An 18,988-nucleotide genomic window follows, 5' to 3' on the forward strand; every position below is an offset into this window, starting at 1 on the left:
AGCCTCAGAGGGCATGCTCTGCAAACTCGGGCTACAGGGCACCAGGAGCTAAGCCAGCAGGGCCTCTGGGGGCGCTTGTCCTTCTTCATCCCCTGAATAAGCCTGAATAAGCTGTGTGCCTCCCTGTCCCAGCCCTGTGATGGGCCCCAGGGTTCCATGAGGCCCTTGGCCATGTGGAACACACATCCTGGAGGGGAAGTCGGACGAGGGAACTGAATGTCAGGGCTCCCCACTGCCGTCCGCCATGACAGAGCCGTCAGCCTCAAGGCCACCACCCAAGGTCAAGTCAACTTGCAAACGTTCACCCGACTGCAAAGATGCCAGGGCCAGAAGGGTCCTTTGATACATCCTCCTGCTTCCATCGTTTCCTGTATCCCTGAGAAATCATCCAAGTATTAAAGCCCCTGGAGAAACCAGACAACCCCCCCCCCCCAGGTCCTCGCCGTGGTCACTCAGTCCCCACAGACAACTGCCCCCATTGACAATGGTGGTGACGGTGATAGTTACAACAGGCCCAAGTCTCACTCAGGACCTGGCTCTCTGATGCACATCGTGGCCCCATAAGGCGATTGTTATTCTCGTTTTAAAGATAAGGCTGGGGTGGAGAGGGGCCTCTCAGCCCTGCAGGCTTCTGGCAGGACCCACAGGCCCTCACCCCACTCCTGGCCTCACCGTCCTCAAGAGGCACTTTCAGGCATCTTCCCACCTTACATGCCCTTTGCCATTGTTTAGTCAGTTGCCATAGGAACCCAAGTCTCCCAGACTTAGAACCCCCATTTTCCATCTCCAGACTCAAAGCTGTCTTTTGAACATCTCTTTGGGGTGTCTAACAGGCTTTATACATTTAACGTGTCCAAAACGAAACTCCTAGTTCCCCACTTCTGTCCCGTCCAAACCTGCCCGGGTCAGGCCACAGTTGCCCCATCATCAGATTCATCCTGGCCTTCTCTCCTTCCCTCGAGCTCACATCCAGTCACCAGTGAACCCTGTCAGCTTCCCCTTTACAACATCACCTGCTGACATTCACGTCTCTTCCACGCATAACGCCCTGGTCCAGGCACCAGTTTTTTCCATGTGGATTTTCACAATAGGCTGGTCCCCTGCTTCTTCTCCTGTTGCCCACGATCTGGTCTCAACACAGCAGCAGAGGGATCCTCTTTTGTTCTCACTGTCGTGGCCTCTCCCGTTGCGGAGCACAGGCTCCGGACGCGCAGGCTCAGCGGCCACGGCTCACGGGCCCAGCCGCTCCGCGGCACGTGGGATCTTCCCGGACCGGGGCACGAACCCGCGTCCCCTGCATCGGCAGGCGGACTCGCAACCACTGCGCCACCAGGGAAGCCCGACATGTTTTTCTATTGTCTTTCTCTCCTGGTTCTCCCTCTAGAATGTGGGGAATTTTCCCATTTTACTTTCACTAAAACGACTGTCATCTCAGCACCCAGCATGGTGCCTGGTTTGGGCAAGGGGTACAAAAAACCCCTGCTTTATGGTTGAGGGAAAGGCGACCCAGGAGCAGGGAACTGTACCCGAGCAAGAAACTATGGACCTCCCCGGGACACCCCGCCCCCTCCGCCATGTCTTCTGCCTGCCTCTTGTTTGCTAATTTTAGCCTCCTAGGCCTTCCCCCAAGTTCCAAGGAATAAATTTAATCAGAAAAATGAGAAAATGCAGAAACAATGGAAAACAGCCAAGCAGGACAAAATAATAATAGTTTAGCCATTAAACAAAGTCAAGGACCTTTAGTTCCTCCTCAAGGGCTATAGATAATATAGCGAGCCAGGTCCTTCGGGCTGTTTTGCAGATACTGAAGCCCTCACCAGGTGCAAGAGGTTGACTGTCTGCTGCCCACAGGCACAGAGACCCCAGACCGGTTGGAACCGGAAGGCTGACGCTGTTGACTCCCAATTACCTCACCGCCAACCAATCAGAAGAACGGCCACGAGCTGATCGCACACCCCGAAACGCTCTCCCTCACCCCGTCCTTAAAAACCTTTCAACGAAGCTAGAACACACCCTCTCACACACAAAAATAAACTCAAAATGGCTTCAAGACTTAGACATAAGACACGACACCATAAAAGTCCTAGAAGAGATCGTAGGCTAAACATTCTCTGACATAAATCGTACCAATGTTTTCTTAGGTCAGTCTCCCAAGGCAATAGAAATAAAAACAAAAATAAACAAATGGGACCTAATCAAACTTACGAGCTTTTGCACAGCAGAGGAAACCATAAACAAAACGAAAATACAACCTAATATTGGCAAATGATGTGACCAGAAAGGGCTTAATTTCCAAAATATACAAACAGTTCATACAAGTCAACAACAAAAAACCAAACAACCCAATTGAAAAATGGGCAGAAGACCTAAATAGACCTAAATAGTTTCCCCACATAAGACATACAGATGGCCAATAGGCACATGAAAAGATGCTCAACATTGCTAATTATTAGAGAAAGGCAAATCAAAACTACAGTGAGATACCACCTCACACCGGTCAGAATGGCCATCATTTAAAAGTCTGCAAATAACAAATGCTGGAGACGGTGTGGAGAACAGAGAACCCTCCTACAGTGTTGGTGGGAATGTAAGTTGGTGCAGCCACTGTGGAAAACAGTAGGAAGTTTCCTCAGAAAACTAAAAATAAAATCATCATATGATCCAGCAATCCCACTCTTGGGCATATATTTAGACAAAACTATAATTCAAAAAGATACATGCACCCCTATGTTCATAGCAGCACTATTCACAATAGCCAAGACATGGAAACAACCTAAATGTCCATTGAGAGATGAATGGATAAAGAAGATGTGGCACATATATATACAATGGACTATTACTCAGCCATAAAAACAAATGAAACTGAGTTATTTGTAATGAGGTGGATAGACCTGGAGTCTGTCATACAGAGTGAAATAAGTCAGAAGGAGAAAAACAAATACCGTACGCTAACACATATATATGGAATCTAAGAAAAAAAATGTCATGAAGAGACTAGGGGTAGGACGGGAATAAAACACAGACCTACTAGAGCATGGACTTGAGGATATGGGGAGGGGGAAGGGTAAGCTGTGACGAAGTGAGAGAGTGGCATGGACATATATACACTACCAAACATAAAATAGATAGCTAGTGGGAAGCAGCCGCACAGCACAGGGAGATCAGCTCGGTGCTTTGTGACCACCTAGAGGGGTGGGATAGGGAGGGTGGGAGGGAGATGCAAGAGAGAGGAGATATGGGGACATATGTATAGCTGATTCCCTTTGTTATAAAGCAGAAACTAACACATCATTGTAAAGCAATTATACTCCAATAAAGGTGTTTTTTAAAAATGAAATAATGCCATCTGCAGCAACATGGACGCAACTAGAGATTATCATACTAAGTGAAGTAAGTCAGACAGAGAAAGACAAATGCCATATGATATCACTTGTATGTGGAATCTAAACTATGACACAAATGAACCTATCTATGAAACAGAAACAGACTCACAGACTAGAGAACAGACTGGTGGTTGCCAAGGGGGAGGGGGGTGGAGGAGGGATGGAGTGGGAAGTTGCAGGTTAGCAAATGTAACCTGTTATATAGAGAATGGATAAACAGCAAGGTCCTACTGTATAGCACAGGTAATTATATTCAATATCCTATGATAAACCATAGTGGAAAAGAATATTAAAAGAATGTGTATATATATATATATATATATATATGTATAACTGAATCACTTTGCTGTACAGCAGAAATTAACACAACATTGTAAATCAACTATACTTCAACTTAAAAAATATTGGAAAGAAAAATCATACCCCACAACCCTCTCCCTCACCCCGTCTTTAAAAACTTTTCCCTCAAAGCCATCAGGGAGTTTCAGTCTTTCAAGGACTAGCTGCCTGGACTCCTTGCTTGGTGCCTGCAATAAACGCTGCCCTTTCCTTCACCATAACCTGGTGTCAGTAGATTGGTTTTTCTGTGTGTGGGCAAGTGGACCCAAGTTTGGTTTGGTAACAGAATGGCTTTCCCCAGACTGCCCAGCTGGCAGGTTGGTTGAGCTGGAATTTGAATCCAATCTACTTGGCCCCAGAGCCCTCGCCCACACACCCCAAGAGCAAGTAAGCATGAGCCCAGGGCACCCAGATGATGGCAGAAGGGTTTCCAGTTCTGGGAGACCCCTACCCCCACCCCACTCAGAGACTGTCATTGCCAACACAGCCCTTTCAAGGGGAGCAGGATTCCACGGAGCCAATCCCCAGCTTTGGGCAAAAGATGACATTTCCAAGTCACAGCCCTGGCCATACAACCTCTTATTTGGAGCGTTGGTAGGAAATAATAATAGAAGATGAAGGAGGAGGAGGAGGAGGAGGAGAAGAAGGGCTATCAGGGCGTTTGGAGCCCAGCCTGGTCTCCTGCAGTCTAGATCGACCCCCAGCCTTGCTCTGCAGTTCACACTTATTTCATCCCTCTCTGGGTTGCTGGGATCCTGGTCTCAGCTTCTTTCTCCCCAGCAGGTGCCAGGTGAGTCCGTACAAGGAGACCCTGGGGAAAGGAGGCTTCCTGCAGGAGGCACCTGATGGGCAGGACTGAGGCCCAGGGCAGGTCTCACCTGCCCTCTGGGAGGGGTCTGTTGGGCTCCTAGCCGCACTGCCTTCCAGGCCCCGTCAGCCCATCCAGGTCACTTCCCTGTGCTGTCTCAGGGTGGAAAAGGCGAGGGCAGCTGAGGCTATCCCAGCAGTAGCTTTGCAGGCTGTGAGGGAGGGGCTGCTGCTTTCCGCTGGCGTCAGAGCTTGGCAGCGTGTGCCAGGCAGGCACCTGGCCGCCTTGGTTCTCATTCCCTCGGCATCCTACCCCCTACCCTTCCCCCCGGCCCTGGGGACAGGGTCCACACTGCCTTTCCTCACTTCTCAGACTCCCTGATCTGTGGGTGGGGCTGTGGATTAAGGGCAGCTCTTGGGGGCTGTAACGGGCAGCTGTGGGGCTGTCCCACAGTGGGATTTGTCTCACTGGTTCCCCCAAGCTGCTCTATGGGTTCCTCCCAATGCACGCACCGTAACCACCCCCAAACCCCACCATCACACTCACACACCCACTCCACTCCCTCCTGACCCCGGCAGCTGCTTCCCTTTGGTCGCGTCTCATGATGCAGCCCCCGGACCCAACCAAACCCCGGCATGCGGCCCTCGTTCATCCCCAAAAGCTCAGAGTCAAGTGAGGAAATGTATTTAAAAACACCCCTTTACTTTTTTAAAAAATAAAGTTATTTTATTTTATTTATTTTACTTTTGGCTGCATTGGGTCTTCATTACTGCGCATGGGCTTTCTATAGTTGCGGCGAGCAGGGGCTACTCTTCGTGTGGTGCACGGGCTTCTCATTGCGGTGGCTTCTCTTGTTGCAGAGCATGGGCTCTAGGTGCGTGGACTCAGTAGTTGTGGCACACGGGCTCAACGGTTGTGGCTCGTGGGCTCGAGAGCACAGGCTCAGTAGTTGTGGCGCACTGGCTTAGTTGCTCCGTGGCATGTGGGATCTTCCCGGACCAGGGCTTGAACCTGTGTCGCCTGCATTGGGAGGCGGATTCTTAACCACTGTGCCACCAGGGAAGTCCCAAACACCCCTTTATTAAATGAAGGGGACGAAGTCATTGCCATACTAGAGGCTCCCAGTAGCCCAGTCAGTAATGTCATCATTGTTATTATCTTTATCGTCATTTCCTTTGTTATTATCTTTGTCATCATTTCCATTGTTATGCTGATGAGCCTGTGAGCTGGCGCCATCACCCTGCCTTCTTTCTGCCCCTTCTCTGCGGAAATGGGATGAGGATGGGGATGGGGAGGGGGCAGTCTTCTTCATTCTTGGAGACCCACTTCAAATGCCACCCCTTCCATGGAGTGGGGTATGGGCTGTGTGTGGAGTATAGCCCGGGACCTGGTCACTCAGCTGCTCTGAGCCTCAATTCTCCTCCTCTGGAAAATGGATATAATCCAAAGAGCTACTTCCTAGGGCTGTTGGGTGGATTCCATGAGATGGTGCATTTAAAGTGCTTGGCACACAGTAGGTGCTTAATAAGTGTTAGGTGCCGTCATCGCTGTTACTACCACTCTTCCCAGAAGCCCCAACAGCCCAAACCCAGTCAGGCCAGGACCCCATGTCCTCTCCTCTGTGTCCCCACAGCACTGGTCCAGACCTTCCTTGCGGCCCCTTCACAGCCTGTGTCACCCAGAGTCCCGACTCACGCTGTCGCATCCCCAGCCCCGGGCCCAGAGCAGGGCCTGGTTCACCAGGTTAGCAAAGAGGCTGCAAGGAGAGTGGAGTCAATTCTTAGAGAATCTCACAAAAGGAAGCACAGAGGATGGGACAGGGCATTTCAAATCAACAGGAAATTCCCAGCCTTGCCCACTTGCCTTGGCAAGACATGTGCCCACCCACCTGGTAAGGCATAAGGACAGCATGCTTCACAGGTCATATTGGGTAGGGTAGTATTGGGGTGGCATTTTCAAGCACCTACTATGTGCAAGGCACATGCTCAGCTTTTGATGCCTCATCTACACTTCACAACAACCCTCGCAGGAACATGTTGCTGTCTTCATTTAGCAGATGAAGAAACCTTCTCAGAGAGGTTAAGTAACCTTCCTGGAGTCACACAGCTGGTAAAGGATGGAAGGAGCAGCAGGTTTGTTCTGTATTATGCTGTCCTGCTGACTTGAAAATGAGTGTGTGTGCCCTGAGCGTGTCCCCGGCAGGGACCGGGGGGAAGGAAATAGTCAGGGAAGATGTAGGAAGGAAAACGGAAAGTGTTGAAATTTTGCAATGCAGTCTCCTCAATCTGATCCCTTGGGAGCTGGCAGGATGTGGGGCACTGAGGCAGGAAAGCCCTCTTCCCCCTCCACGCACCTGAACTTTGCAGGGGTGAAGTCACTGCAGACCAGGAAGATGGCACCCATGACCTTCTGGCCCCTTTCTGCCCTAAGACAATGAGACTGTGGAGTATCTTCATAGGCCTTGGGTCAGAGAGGGGTCTCAGAGGTCATCCTGGCCAGCTCCTTGCCCGTTGCAGAACTCTGTGCTTGAACAGGTCCTGTGACAGGCAGCTCACTACCTTACAGCCCTCTGTGCTTTGACAGCTCAGGTAATTAGAAAGCTTTTCCTTTTACTTGGCTGCAACCTGAATCCAGAAGCTTCCTCCCACTGGGGCTCCACAGGCCACACCTTATCTCAACTACTCGGAAGTTGACCACCTGGTCTCTAGGGAGAAGAGAAATACAGCAGTCATGGAGTCCCTCCCATGCTGTCCATGCTACCTGCTGCTTGGATACCACCAGCCCCTAGGGATGATCTCAGGGGTCAGGGGAGCCCTCTGTCCAGCCTAGGGTCTGGGCAGGGAGGGCGGAATGGGGCTGACCCAGCCTCCAGCTAGGGGAGTGGGTATGGAGGTGGTGGCAGAGGACCAGGTTGCCCTGGAGGCTTGTCCAGGGCATTGTGCTGGGGGAGAGGCGAGGGCAGAAGGGAGAATAATGCAGAACCGGATGGAAAGGCCGAGGAGCAAGCCGACGGGCAGCCCTTGAGCAGACCAGGCCAGCCAAGCCTGTGACTCCCGATTCACACGTGATCAGCCACCTGTCTGCCCGGAGCCCCAGAGGTGCCACTCTCCAGGTATCCTGGACTTGACGTTCCCTGGACTGAAGCCACAAGAAATGCCCTGGGACCAGCCAGCACGACCTGGCAAGTCCTCCCAGGTACGACCAGCTCTGTGGTGGCTTCTGCCAGGAGCCGAGAACCGCTGTGGCCAACAGTCCCCCGGAGCTGGCCAGACGCCCACAGGCTCCAGCCCTAAAGAACGTCAGCTCCGGGGAGCACACGGAGCCCTGTTAGTGCTGTCGGCCGCTCTGCCTCAACACGCATTTCCTGAGCACCTACTGTGCCACGCTGGGCACCAGGAAAGAAGAGATGGGTCGCCCCTGGCCCCGCCCTCATGGGATCCACCCAGGGCAGGGACATCACGGTCCCAAAGTGCTTTTACTCCGTTCTGATTTCATCCCCACGGCCCCTGTTTGCTGAGCAGAGCAGTTCCTCTTCTTCTCCCCGTTTTACAGATGACGTGAAATTCAGAGGGAGGTCACATGCGGGGCGACGGCGGAGAGCTGAGATGTGACCCCACTCAGGATCTGACTCCAAAGCTCATCCTCTGCTCTGCCTCCACCCACCCCTCGCACCAACCCAACAACGTAGAAAATTCCCCGATAATGGGCTCTCTTGGGGTTGAGCTCATAGAATTTGGGATCAGGCAAACCTGGGTTCAAATCCCAGCTCTGCCGTTTGTTGGCTGTGTGACTTTGGGCAAGTGTCTTGACATCTCTGTGTCTCAGCTTCCTTGTCTGCAAAATGGGGATCATAGTAGTCACTACCTCATAGGCTTGTTGTGAGATTTAATTGAGATAGTACAGCAAGCACTGTGGGCTGCAAATGGTGCTGCCACCATTGTCATTGCTGTCACAAGGGGCATGGGGAGCAGGCAGACCCTGAGGAATAGGGTTCTTCCATCTCCCTTCACTCTCAGACCTGCCCCCAAACCCAGTTAGCGATGCAATTGTTAGCGTCCACATTCTGAAGGTTTTTTAGCTCCCAGACTAAGATGGCAGGCCCTCAGGGGCGGGGGTGGGTCGTATCATCTCCTAGTGCCTCAGCCCAGCACAGAGCTGAACAAGGAGCAGGTGACCGGTAACATTTGTTAAGTGACCAGAGTGGGGCAAAGGTCACAGAAAGTTCAGGTCCCCGTGTGGCCTCCTCCTTGGTCCTCCCTGGGTGCTGGCTGTGGCCAACAGAGGTTGGAGAGGCAGACCCCACATCCCTAAGTGTAGAATCACACAGGGTGTAGCTGTCCTCTCCCTCTTTCCTTCCTTCTCAGAGATAAGAATCACCCACCGGTGCAGGGATTTTCCCCTAAGTGTAGAATCACACAGGGTGTAGCTGCCCTCTCCCTCTTTCCTTCCTTCTCAGAGATAAGAATCACCGGTGCCTTATGCCCTGTCATTGCTCAGCTAAGGCCACACCTAGAGAGCCTGCAAGGAGGGCTGGGCTGGCCAGGCCTTCTTCCAGTGGACCCCTGCCTGCCCAAGAATGGGGGCTAGAGATGGGGGGTGGAAGCTTTCCACCCCGGGCCTTCCCAGCAGAGGCAAACAGGAGCTGGGGGCCAGAACGTCCTTAAGAGAAGAGCCCTGAATGGAAGTCAGACTCATGAGTCACTTCTCCCCTCTCAGCCTCAGTTTCCCCATCTGCAAGATGGGAAATTGTATGGCTGTGCTCCATGGATGATGCAATTCCCATCTGTAAAATGGGGGCCAAATTCACAGGTACAATCAACGGGTGATATTATCCTCATCTAGCATGGGATGAAACAGGCTCAGAGAGGCTAAGTAACTGGCCCAAAGTCACACAGCCTGCAAGGACCAGCCTGACCCTAGCTGGTGGTTATGACTGGTTACCAGCCATCTTGTTCTCTGCAGTCATCGAACTGACTCTCAGAGGCCCCATCCCAATGGAGCTTCCTGCTCCAGGGCCCAGGCTGCACAGAGACCAGCCTTCCTTCTCGTCCAGGTCCAGAAGCCCCAGCCCACCCTTTCACTACATCTGGCAGCCTGGCTCAGACCATACGCTCTGCAGGATCCTCCTGAGGAATTTCTGGCCTTCCCTTTACCTACCCTCCCAGCACAGCAATGGAGACCCAGGTGGGGGTAGGCAGGGTCATAAACGTGGCAGGGAAGGTGTGCTGGAGAAACGCTTGGCAGGGCTTCAGGTGGCCTTGGTCTCAAACGCAGGGTGACTGGGTTCTCTGTTCTGAGGCCCAGGGTGCATTTGGAGACCCAACTCAGGTCTGTACCTGCTGCGAGGCCAGGCTCCTGAAAAGTTCTGGCAGGTCCCAGCTCCCTCGGCACCCGCCCCTGGGTGGCAGCATTTGGAATCGCCCCCACTGCTCCCGGCCCACAGCTGAGGTCCCCCTCCTGGACTCCCCAGGTGGCTGATGTCCTTGGCTGGGCGTGGATTTGCCAGTTCCTTCCAGCCTCACCCCCACCTCCCACACGTCTTTGAGCATCAGGACCACTTGGCAGAGCTGAACAGCTGCTCAGAAGCCACAGCAAAGGGAATGGAAGCTTCTCTGGACGTAGCAAAGGAGAGGACAGCACATCACAGTGAAAGCATTTTGGGGGTCAAGGGGGCATCTACACCACGGGTGAGAGATCACCCCTCCATTCCCTACATCCGGAGTCTTCTCTCGGGGTCCACTGCCTGGCCCCAGGCCCGACACCAACAGAGGAAGGCGGGGATTGGGAGGAGGAGAGAGAAGTGGAGTTGGAAGTGATGGGAGCCGGAGGGGGAAGAGGAGACAGTCAAGGATGAGGAGAGATTCCAAGACCAAAATGATGGGAAGGAGAAGGGCGGACAGGGAAGGGGCTATAGGGCCAGAAGAGGGGAGGCAAGAGTGACTGAATGGATTCCCAGGTCTCAAAATGGGAGTTAGCAACAAGGACCAGGGAGGCGGGGACATCTGTAGACTTTGGGGGCGTCTGACCTCTGGTACCCTCTCTGATGCCGGTATTTTACGTTTCAAGAACTCACACTGCCCCCTTTCACATCCAGATCCTGTAACTCCCTGGCCTCTCCTGGCTCCGTGGACCTTACAGAGGACCCGGGCCTCATAATCTCCAAGGACCCTCGAATCTAAACATGAACATCACTTCCAAAAAAGGAATGCGATACAGCAACAGGACGGAACAAGTAGGAGAGGAGATCCTCACCCGGCTTTAAGTCCAGGTCCCAGCCTGGCGCTTGGAACCTGTCAGTCATCACGAATTAGTGTTGGCATCAACCCTGTAATGATCCCGCGAGGAGCACAGTTCTGTTTCTTTGTACTTCTTCGCAAGTTAAAAGCATTAATTTACTCAATGTAAACACCAAGAATATATAGATCAGGACCGCCCTGGTGGTGCAGTGGTTGAGAATCTGCCTGCCAATGCAGGGGACACAGGTTCGAGCCCTGGTCCGGGAAGATCCCACATGCCACGGAGCAACTAAGCCCGTGCGCCACAACTACTGAGCCTGTGCTCTAGAGCCTGCGAGCCACAGCTGTTGAGCCCATGTGCCACAACTACTGAAGCCCACGAGCCTAGAGCCCCTGCTCCACAACAAGAGAAGCCACTGCAGTGAGAAGCCCGTGCACTGCAATGAAGAGTAGCCCCTGCTCTCCTCAGCTAGAGAAAGCCCACGCACAGCAACGAAGACACAACACAGCCAAAAAATAAATAAATAAAATCAATTGATTTTCAAGAAAAAGAATATATAGACCACAAGTTTTACAACTCTGTTTTGGCATTTTGGGTTTTTGAAATACAGGGAACCTCAGAAAAGAGAAGCGGTCTGGGTCTTTTCTCTGGCTCATCTGAGAGGCCCTACAGAGACCCTCTTCCCTGTGCTCCTGGAACTCCAGTCATCTTGGATCTAAGAGTCTATTTGGCTTTAAGGCTTGTGTAGGGCTGGGGGAGGCTTAGAAAAAAATCCAGGAGATCGTTCCCGGCCCCACCCAGCCAGCCTTCTCCTCCATCCCTAAGGATAAATGTTCATGTGATCTCCAGCCTGGGGCTCTGATTCTGGCCTCTGGGCAGCCAGGGAACGCCAGGCTGGACCACTAATGGATTCCCCATGCCACGCCCCCTCTTTTGGGGCATCAGTCCTCTGGGGACCACCTCCAAGAAAAGGACAGAGACAGCCAGGGCCGTCTGGCCAAACCCAGGGGGTCACGGTAGAGAGCTAGCCCGCTGGGGTGAGGGTGTAGGATCTGCAGCGCATGCTGAGTCAGGGGATTTCTAAGGTTCCTTGGGCTGGGACACCCTGGGGCACACAATTATCCCCAAATAACCAGTCTAGAGAGCGCATGGGGGAATTCATCACATCCCGTGACATCACTCCCACACGCCCATCTCCACTGGCTCTGGAAGGTTGGGATTCTGGTCAGCTCAGGTGGCCAGCACACGTCCTCTTCTGGGGGGCTTCCGCCTTCTACCAGCCAAACAGAGGCCCCTTGCTGGCCTCAGCTGGAGCTAGGCACCTGGCACTGGGGGTGGGAAAGCCCCAAGTTCATCATCAAGTCCAGCCCCTTCATCCTAGCCAGCCAAGGCCCTGGAGTGAGCTTCAGGCTCCTCTTAAACCTTCCCGGGTTGTCAACACGCGGCCCCCTTCCTCCACCTGGCTTGACAATTCTACGTCGCCTTTCTCCACCTATCAGAGACCTCAGTGTCTGGAAGTTCTTCTTTAGGTCTACTTTTAAACCAACTTGCTGCAGAATAAACTTCTGTTTTCTAGTTTAGAGATTCTCTGTGGCTATGACGCTAGTCACTCCCAACGTCCAGGGTGAAGTTTCTTGAAGGGCTCTTGGGTACAGGTCCCTCACGGTGCTCACTCAGGACCCCAGAGCAACCCTCTCTCCCAGAGTCAACCAGAGCACAGCAGCTGCAGACGACCAGGCAGCTTCCCCTCGGCTGGGCCGCAGCCCACACTGGAGGATGCTAAAGAGCTTGGTGATCCCAGGGGAGCTGACGGATGCATCGTGTTCCCACCCCACCCCCGATCTGTCCTCTGCTCCTTGCCGCCTCTGAGACATGATGGGAGGAACAAACAGTGGAGGAAAAGGAACCCACAGAGCTGTCAGAGCTGTAAGCACTTCCCACTCTCACAGAGCACGGGGCCTCCCCTTAACCCATTAACGGCAGTGCTATTGCTTCCCCATTTGTCAGATGAGGTAACAGGCCCAGAGAAATGCAGCAGCTTGTCCAGGGTCCCTTAGCCACCAGTGCAGCTAGGATGAGAACCTGAGTCTGTCCAAGTCCAGAGGGTGGGTGCTTTATCGCCACGCGAAACTGAATAGGGGGCTCAGTTCATCTTGCCAGGGCCCAGAGAGGGCCAGTGGCTTGGCCCACGCCAGACAGCAAGTCAGTGGCAGAGCCAGAACCAGGACCTAAGTCTCCTGGCTCCCGGTCAAATGCTTCTGTCCTCAGTCAGCAGCACAACCTATCATGTAGGGCCTGAGGTTCTGAAATTACCTTCCAGAAATAGCCATCCCCTGGGATGAGAACAGGGGTCTGGAATGGGAAGATAGGGGCTCACTAGAGACCTCTTCCTTACTTTTTTTTTTTTTTTTTTTTTTGTGGTACGCGGGTTTCTCACTGTGTGGCCTCTCCCATTGCGGAGCACAGGCTGCGGACGCGCAGGCCCAGCGGCCATGGCTCACGGGCCCAGCCGCTCCGCGGCACGTGGGATCTTCCCGGACCGGGGCACGAACCCGTGTCCCCTGCATAGGATTCTCAACCACTGAGCCACCAGGGAAGCTCCCTCTTCCCTACTTCTGATGTTAAAGCAGAGTTACCAGATAAAGTACAAGATACCTAGCTAAATTTGAATTTCAGCTAAACAGCATTTTTTTTAAAAAGTATGTTCCATGCACTATACTAAAAAAAAAGCATTTTTAAAAAATCTGAAATGTAAACTTAACTGGGTGCCCTGTATTTTCATTTGCCAAGTCTGGCAACCGTATGATAAAAGAGCAGCAGAAAATGGGATCTCTGTTGGCCACCCAGATGCAAGAGAACCAGCCCCACGCCAGGGCCCCCAGCATGACTTAGAGCCGAGGTCTGGCCTCCCAGGGCTCCTGGCTCTCCCTCCCCAGCCCCAGGCCACTGCCCCAGAGAGGGAGGCAGGGAGGTCTTCTGGGGCAGAGGCTCCCCTGAGGCCAGGTGAAGCTGGGCCCAGCACAGGTCCCACCTTATAACAGACCTCAGCCCCCACCTACTCTGGGAGGGAGACTCCCACCTTGACTGCCCCCTCCCCATCTGCAGGGGCTCTGGTCCCATCCGATCCAGTAGAGATGGAGCTCATAGAGAGTGTGTCGAGTTGGAAAGACCCCCAGAGACCCCCCCCAAGACCAACTTCCTCAATGGCCAGGTGGGGAAACTCACACTGGGCCAGGTCCCTGGACCTCCATCTGGGTAAAGCCAGGCCAGGGAGGATTGGGACCAACCGGGGAAGCTAATGCGTCCACTGCCCCTCAGGTGCCATCAGTGCCATAATCGCCATCATCCTCCTGGCAAACACAAGCCCCAGGCTCCTTCCAAGTTCTTTTCCTTTATTAAAAAACACATTGAAACATAAGCCCCAGGCTTATTCCAGTTCTTTTCTTATTAACACACTGACTCATTCCCTAACCATTCCCTCTTGACCCCAGGCGCCCTGGCTGGCCTTCTAGGATCAAGCTGCACCACACACACCACCCCTCCCCACCTCAGAGAGATGGGTCATTGGCAAGAAACTGAGGGCAAAGTCAGGGGAGGCCAGTCCTGTCCCCGTCTTGAGCAGCAATTCATTCTGATGCTCCACGCAAGTTCCACTGGGATGTCAGAACGCAGAACCCAGACCCTAAAGTCTGGCCCCAGGGCTCAGAGCTGGAACCCTCATCCAGTGGCTTGAGGCCAAAGACTTGACCCTGGTGCCAGGAGCCAGAGCCCCAAGATGGACCTGACATCCTTGTCCCTCTGCTCTGCTGTCAAAACAGCCTCTTGTCAGCATCCTCCGATATGCCCCATTCGTCCGCCAGGCACCAGCCCCGTTGCTGCAGGTCCTCCAGCCCAGCCCAGCCCTCTGCAGCCAGGTGGGTGCTTTCGGCTCTCACCTGTAAACATCCACGTACGTTTCTATTCCCACCACACACACAGCGTAGGTGGGCTTCTTCAGGGACAGCTGCACAGCTCTCTGTGGGGCCATCCTGAACCCTGGGCTCCAAGCCTCCGTGGTGCACCCTGGCTTCCTAGCTCCTCTCCCAGGCACCTCGTCGCCAGGAAGGAGCGTGAGCTCTGGAGGTTCGGTGCCTTCCTCCTCCCTTTTAATTTCACATTATGACGTGATTAGCCTGCCTGAGCCCGGTCCCCACCTCTTGGCTCCATGCCCAGCCCTCCTCACCCGGACCTGTCAATCCAAGAGGCTGAGGGAGGAGGCACCCAAGGCCTCTCTGGGGGTTGGGGAAGGGGGGACCCCTGGTGGAGCAGGGCTCAGCTGTCAACAGAAGACAAGCTCCCCAGCAGCCCCCATCCCCCTTTCTCTAGGTTCACCTCTATCCTCAGACTCTCAGTGCCTGAATCCACACGGTAATGATGTCAACATTTTCTGAAGGCTCTGTGCTGGCTAAGTGGCTTGCAGATCTTATGTCACACATTAAGGGATCGGTTAGCACATAAAAGCACGTGCAGTCAGGCTGTTCTGGCTCTGCCGCTTACAACCTATGATCTTGGCAAGTTCTTCACCCTCTCCGTGGCTCCGTTTCTCCATGGAGAAGAAGATGGCACTCGTAGCCGTAGTACCTGTTCCATTGGGTTGATGTGGGGGTTACTTGAGCTATGTGTAGGAGGGTTACCACAGTGCCTGGCGCCTCGTATTCACTAGAAGAAAGCCTGGCAACTATTACTAGTCTCCTCACTTTACAGGAAGCGTCTGTATGAGGGGACACAGTCCCCACCTCCAGAAATGCCCAGCCTGCTGAGGGAGATGGGAAACACAAAAATGGCATAGATTTTACTTGGTTACTTTTGATTTCGAAGATCTTCCCGGAATGATCTTTCTTACTGCCAACATACCTGATTACAAATGTTCTTGATCTGCAAAGTTCATTACGCCCAAAAGCACTGAGGCAGAGTCTAGGTTTGCACACATGGATACGGAACCCAGCAAAACAGCACTTCAAGGGTGTGCAATGATTTTGTTTCCATCACGCTCAGCCCTCCCCGTTAACCAGGACTTGAGCCATTTTGTTTATCTGTAATGTATCAAACAGGTTCCTGAAGAGCATGTGGGGATATTCCCATTAGAGAAGGATGGATGGATGGGTGGATGGATGGATGGGTGGGTGGACAGATTGGAAAGAAAAGGAAGGCAGGTTGGTGCATAAAGAGCTGTCGGCAAAGATGATGATGATAACGGTGATGCCAATGGTGACGACAGGTGGTGGCGAGATGCTAGCAAACGCGTCCACAGCCCTCACTGTGTGCCAAGCTCTGTTCTAACCCCCTTCCGTGGATTTACTTACCTAAGCCTCACGACAATACTAGTCGACAGATACTGATTAAGCCTAGAATCCCAAGTTCAAACGGACTACAGCCTGGGTGTGCAGGATGTGTCTTTTATGGGTTGTGGACAGGGCAGGGGTCTGGGCAGGTCATGGTGTCTTAAAAAGAAAGGTACTCAGAGCTGGAGGAAAGGAGGCGATAGCAGAGAGTGGGCAGAGAGGCTGAGAGGAACACAAATCTCCCCATTTTACAAGAAGAAACCGAGGCACCGACAAGTTAAAGACCCTCTCAAGATCCGTGGCTGGAAAGTGGTCAAGCCAGGACTTGAGCCCAGGCCATCTGACCCTAGAGGGGCTTGTACTGTGGAGGCTTCTACATGGGAGGAAGAAGAGCGTGTCCTTTTTACCTTCTTCCTTATGCTTCTGCGTAGTGTTTGCTCAGTTTTTATAAGCAAATATTTTTACCTTTGAAAAAAAATAAAGTCTCTCTTGGAAGAAAAATAAGAAGAGTTTCTTGCTCTCGGTCTCCCTGCCCACCCTCTGCAATTCGCTCCCTTCCTCTAGTTTCTTCTGGTTCTGAGAACACTTAAGACACCAAGACCTGCCCAGACCTTTGCCCTGCCCACAACCCACAAAAGGCAGCGCCTGCACACCCAGGCTGTGGCCTATTTGAACATGGGATTCCAGGCATGATTGGTCAGGTGTGGGAGGAGGAGGGGTGGGGGAGCCAGATGACATCATGGCCCCTCTCCCTTCTGGCAGGTAGAACACAGCTGGGTTTGCCTCCAAACACAGCACTGTGCAGGGGCAGAGGCCTGGGGGTTGCTGGGTGACCTTGAGACTCCAGCACAACTCCAGGACGTCCCCGGAACCACCCAGAGAAACTGTAGCAGGGAGGGGGACCGGAGCCGGTGCTACCATGCCTAGCGCCTCATTTTCCCCAACCTTCAACAATTTTTTTGAGCACCTACCACGTGCCAGGCATTATTCTGGCACTAGGGATACAACAGTGAAACCAAGTCCCTGCCCTCAAGGGGCACACAGAGCAGCAAGAGGGACAAGGAATAAACTGGGAGGCTAGAGAGTGGGATGTCAAGAGGTGATGAGGACAGAGCAGGGTACGGGACAGAGAGGAGAGGGGTGCTGCCGTGATCAGGGAAGGTCTCCGAAGAAATGATACTGGGGCAGAGATCTGAAAATGAGACCTCTGTGATCTCAAGGGCTCTTCCAACCTCTAGGTCATCTAGGATTCCATTCTCTCTGCTCCAGGCTCCCTGTCCACAAAGCAGGGCTGTTGATCGAGCTCAGAGTTTCCAAATGCCTTCAGGGGTCAGGCAGATAACATGTGTGAAGCTACCAAGTACAAGGCGATAGGTACAAGTGGCAACTGTGGCAAAGGGAAGCGAGCCTGCTTTGGCCAAAGTATTGAAATTCAGTGTTTCTGAAAAAGCAGAACGCTATGGTTCAAGCACAACTAACTCATTTGTAAGTCAGACCTGACCCTTGGGCCTTTAGTTAGAGACCCCAGCATTGACTGTTTATGAACTGCTGGGTAAGGAGGATATAACTCTGGTTGGGGAAGTCATAGGTCGCCCATGGGGATAAGCTACGTGGGCCCAGGTGAGCCTTGGCACCATCGGGGCATGGAACCTGCCTGTCTCGGGACTTGTGGGCTCTGAGCTGTTCCCATTATAGCTGACACCAGCTGTGGGCTCTTCCACTCTGGGGGACCCCCTGCCCCACCAACACACACACACAGAGTCTGTGCCTGAGCTTTCCTAGGACAACAGTGGAGGGAGAGAGGGAGGCCCTGCAGAGCTTAGCTCCCAGACACCCTGCCCTGTGGCCTTTCTCCGTACCCCGCACCCCTGAGCAGCACGGGGACAGTCCCCTCTGCTTTCCAGAATCCTCAACTTCAAGCCAGAAGGGTCCCTGGAGACCATCAGACCAGCTCCTCCATTTTCCAGTTGGGTGAGCCAAGGCTCAGAGAAGAGCAATGACATCCCTGAGATGACACAGCAGTCACTGGATCCAAGGTTTTCCTTCCTTCCTTTATTTCTTCATTGAGGAAACATCTATTGGGCACTTTTTGCATATAGGTGCTGTTCTAAAAATCAGAGTTCTCACCACCTTTTGAGTCCTCTCAGTTTCTTATATGGACACACCCCTCTGGGACCTCCCAGGTCACCCCCAACACCCTTCTGTGCCCCTGATACCCAGAGCAGGATCCTGGACCCCCAGGTGGACGGAGGAAGGGCCCCGAGGGCTCTTGAAACCACTAGGTGGCATTTTGGGGGCGCTCCGAGAAGCCCCGGTTCTTTACGTCTCAAAGCAGAAAGAATTCAGCGAAAGGCACAGCGATAGATAAGAAGTGATTTATTAGAATAGGACGCTTGTGAAGCTGACAAGCGAATGGGCAAGAGGGTGCCACACCCCGAGAACTTCGTGGACTACAGTTTTATAATCAAAGGAAAAGTGGGGAGGAGGAAATGACCACCTTCTGCCTCATTCTTGAGCAGATGTCATACTTCCATCATCAGCTCCTCCTCCAAGTGGGCCGGGGAGTTTTCTTGTCCCTATGTGGTCAAGCCACGACTGTAAATTATTGATTTTTATGTGTGCAGAGAGCACGTCCTAGGGGTCGTTAACTTACTGAGCTCACTGGGCAGGATGTGGGTCTCATGCCACCATTGTTTTATTGTTTGGGGGCGTGTCTCGTGCTTCTGTTGCATGGTTTTGTTGCTAAGCAAGCCCACTTGGTTTCGTGGATAAGCAAACCTGCTTTCTTGAGTGATCATTAACTTACAGAGGTCTCCCATACTTTTTTCTTTACTTACAATCCCCTAGTAGGATTAACTATTTAATTTGTGCCTTTATTCTCTCCCTATTACTCTGGCTCA

The 18,988-nt window shown here is 52.8% G+C and overlaps 1 protein-coding gene across 1 annotated transcript in view; it reads right to left on the minus strand.

Annotated features, from left to right (window-relative positions):
* PADI1 (peptidyl arginine deiminase 1) overlaps positions 1-14,908 on the minus strand; it is a 38,428-nt gene extending 23,520 nt beyond the window's left edge. The window contains exon 1 of the mRNA XM_059073970.2: positions 14,703-14,908. Coding sequence (XP_058929953.1) covers positions 14,703-14,794 — 92 coding nt within the window. The 5' untranslated portion in view covers positions 14,795-14,908. The remainder of the gene's footprint in view (positions 1-14,702) is intronic.
* Between the last annotated feature and the right edge of the window lie 4,080 nt (positions 14,909-18,988).

The sequence above is a fragment of the Kogia breviceps genome, chromosome 1 (assembly GCF_026419965.1).
Source record: "Kogia breviceps isolate mKogBre1 chromosome 1, mKogBre1 haplotype 1, whole genome shotgun sequence".
Classification (NCBI taxonomy): Eukaryota; Metazoa; Chordata; class Mammalia; order Artiodactyla; family Physeteridae; genus Kogia; species Kogia breviceps.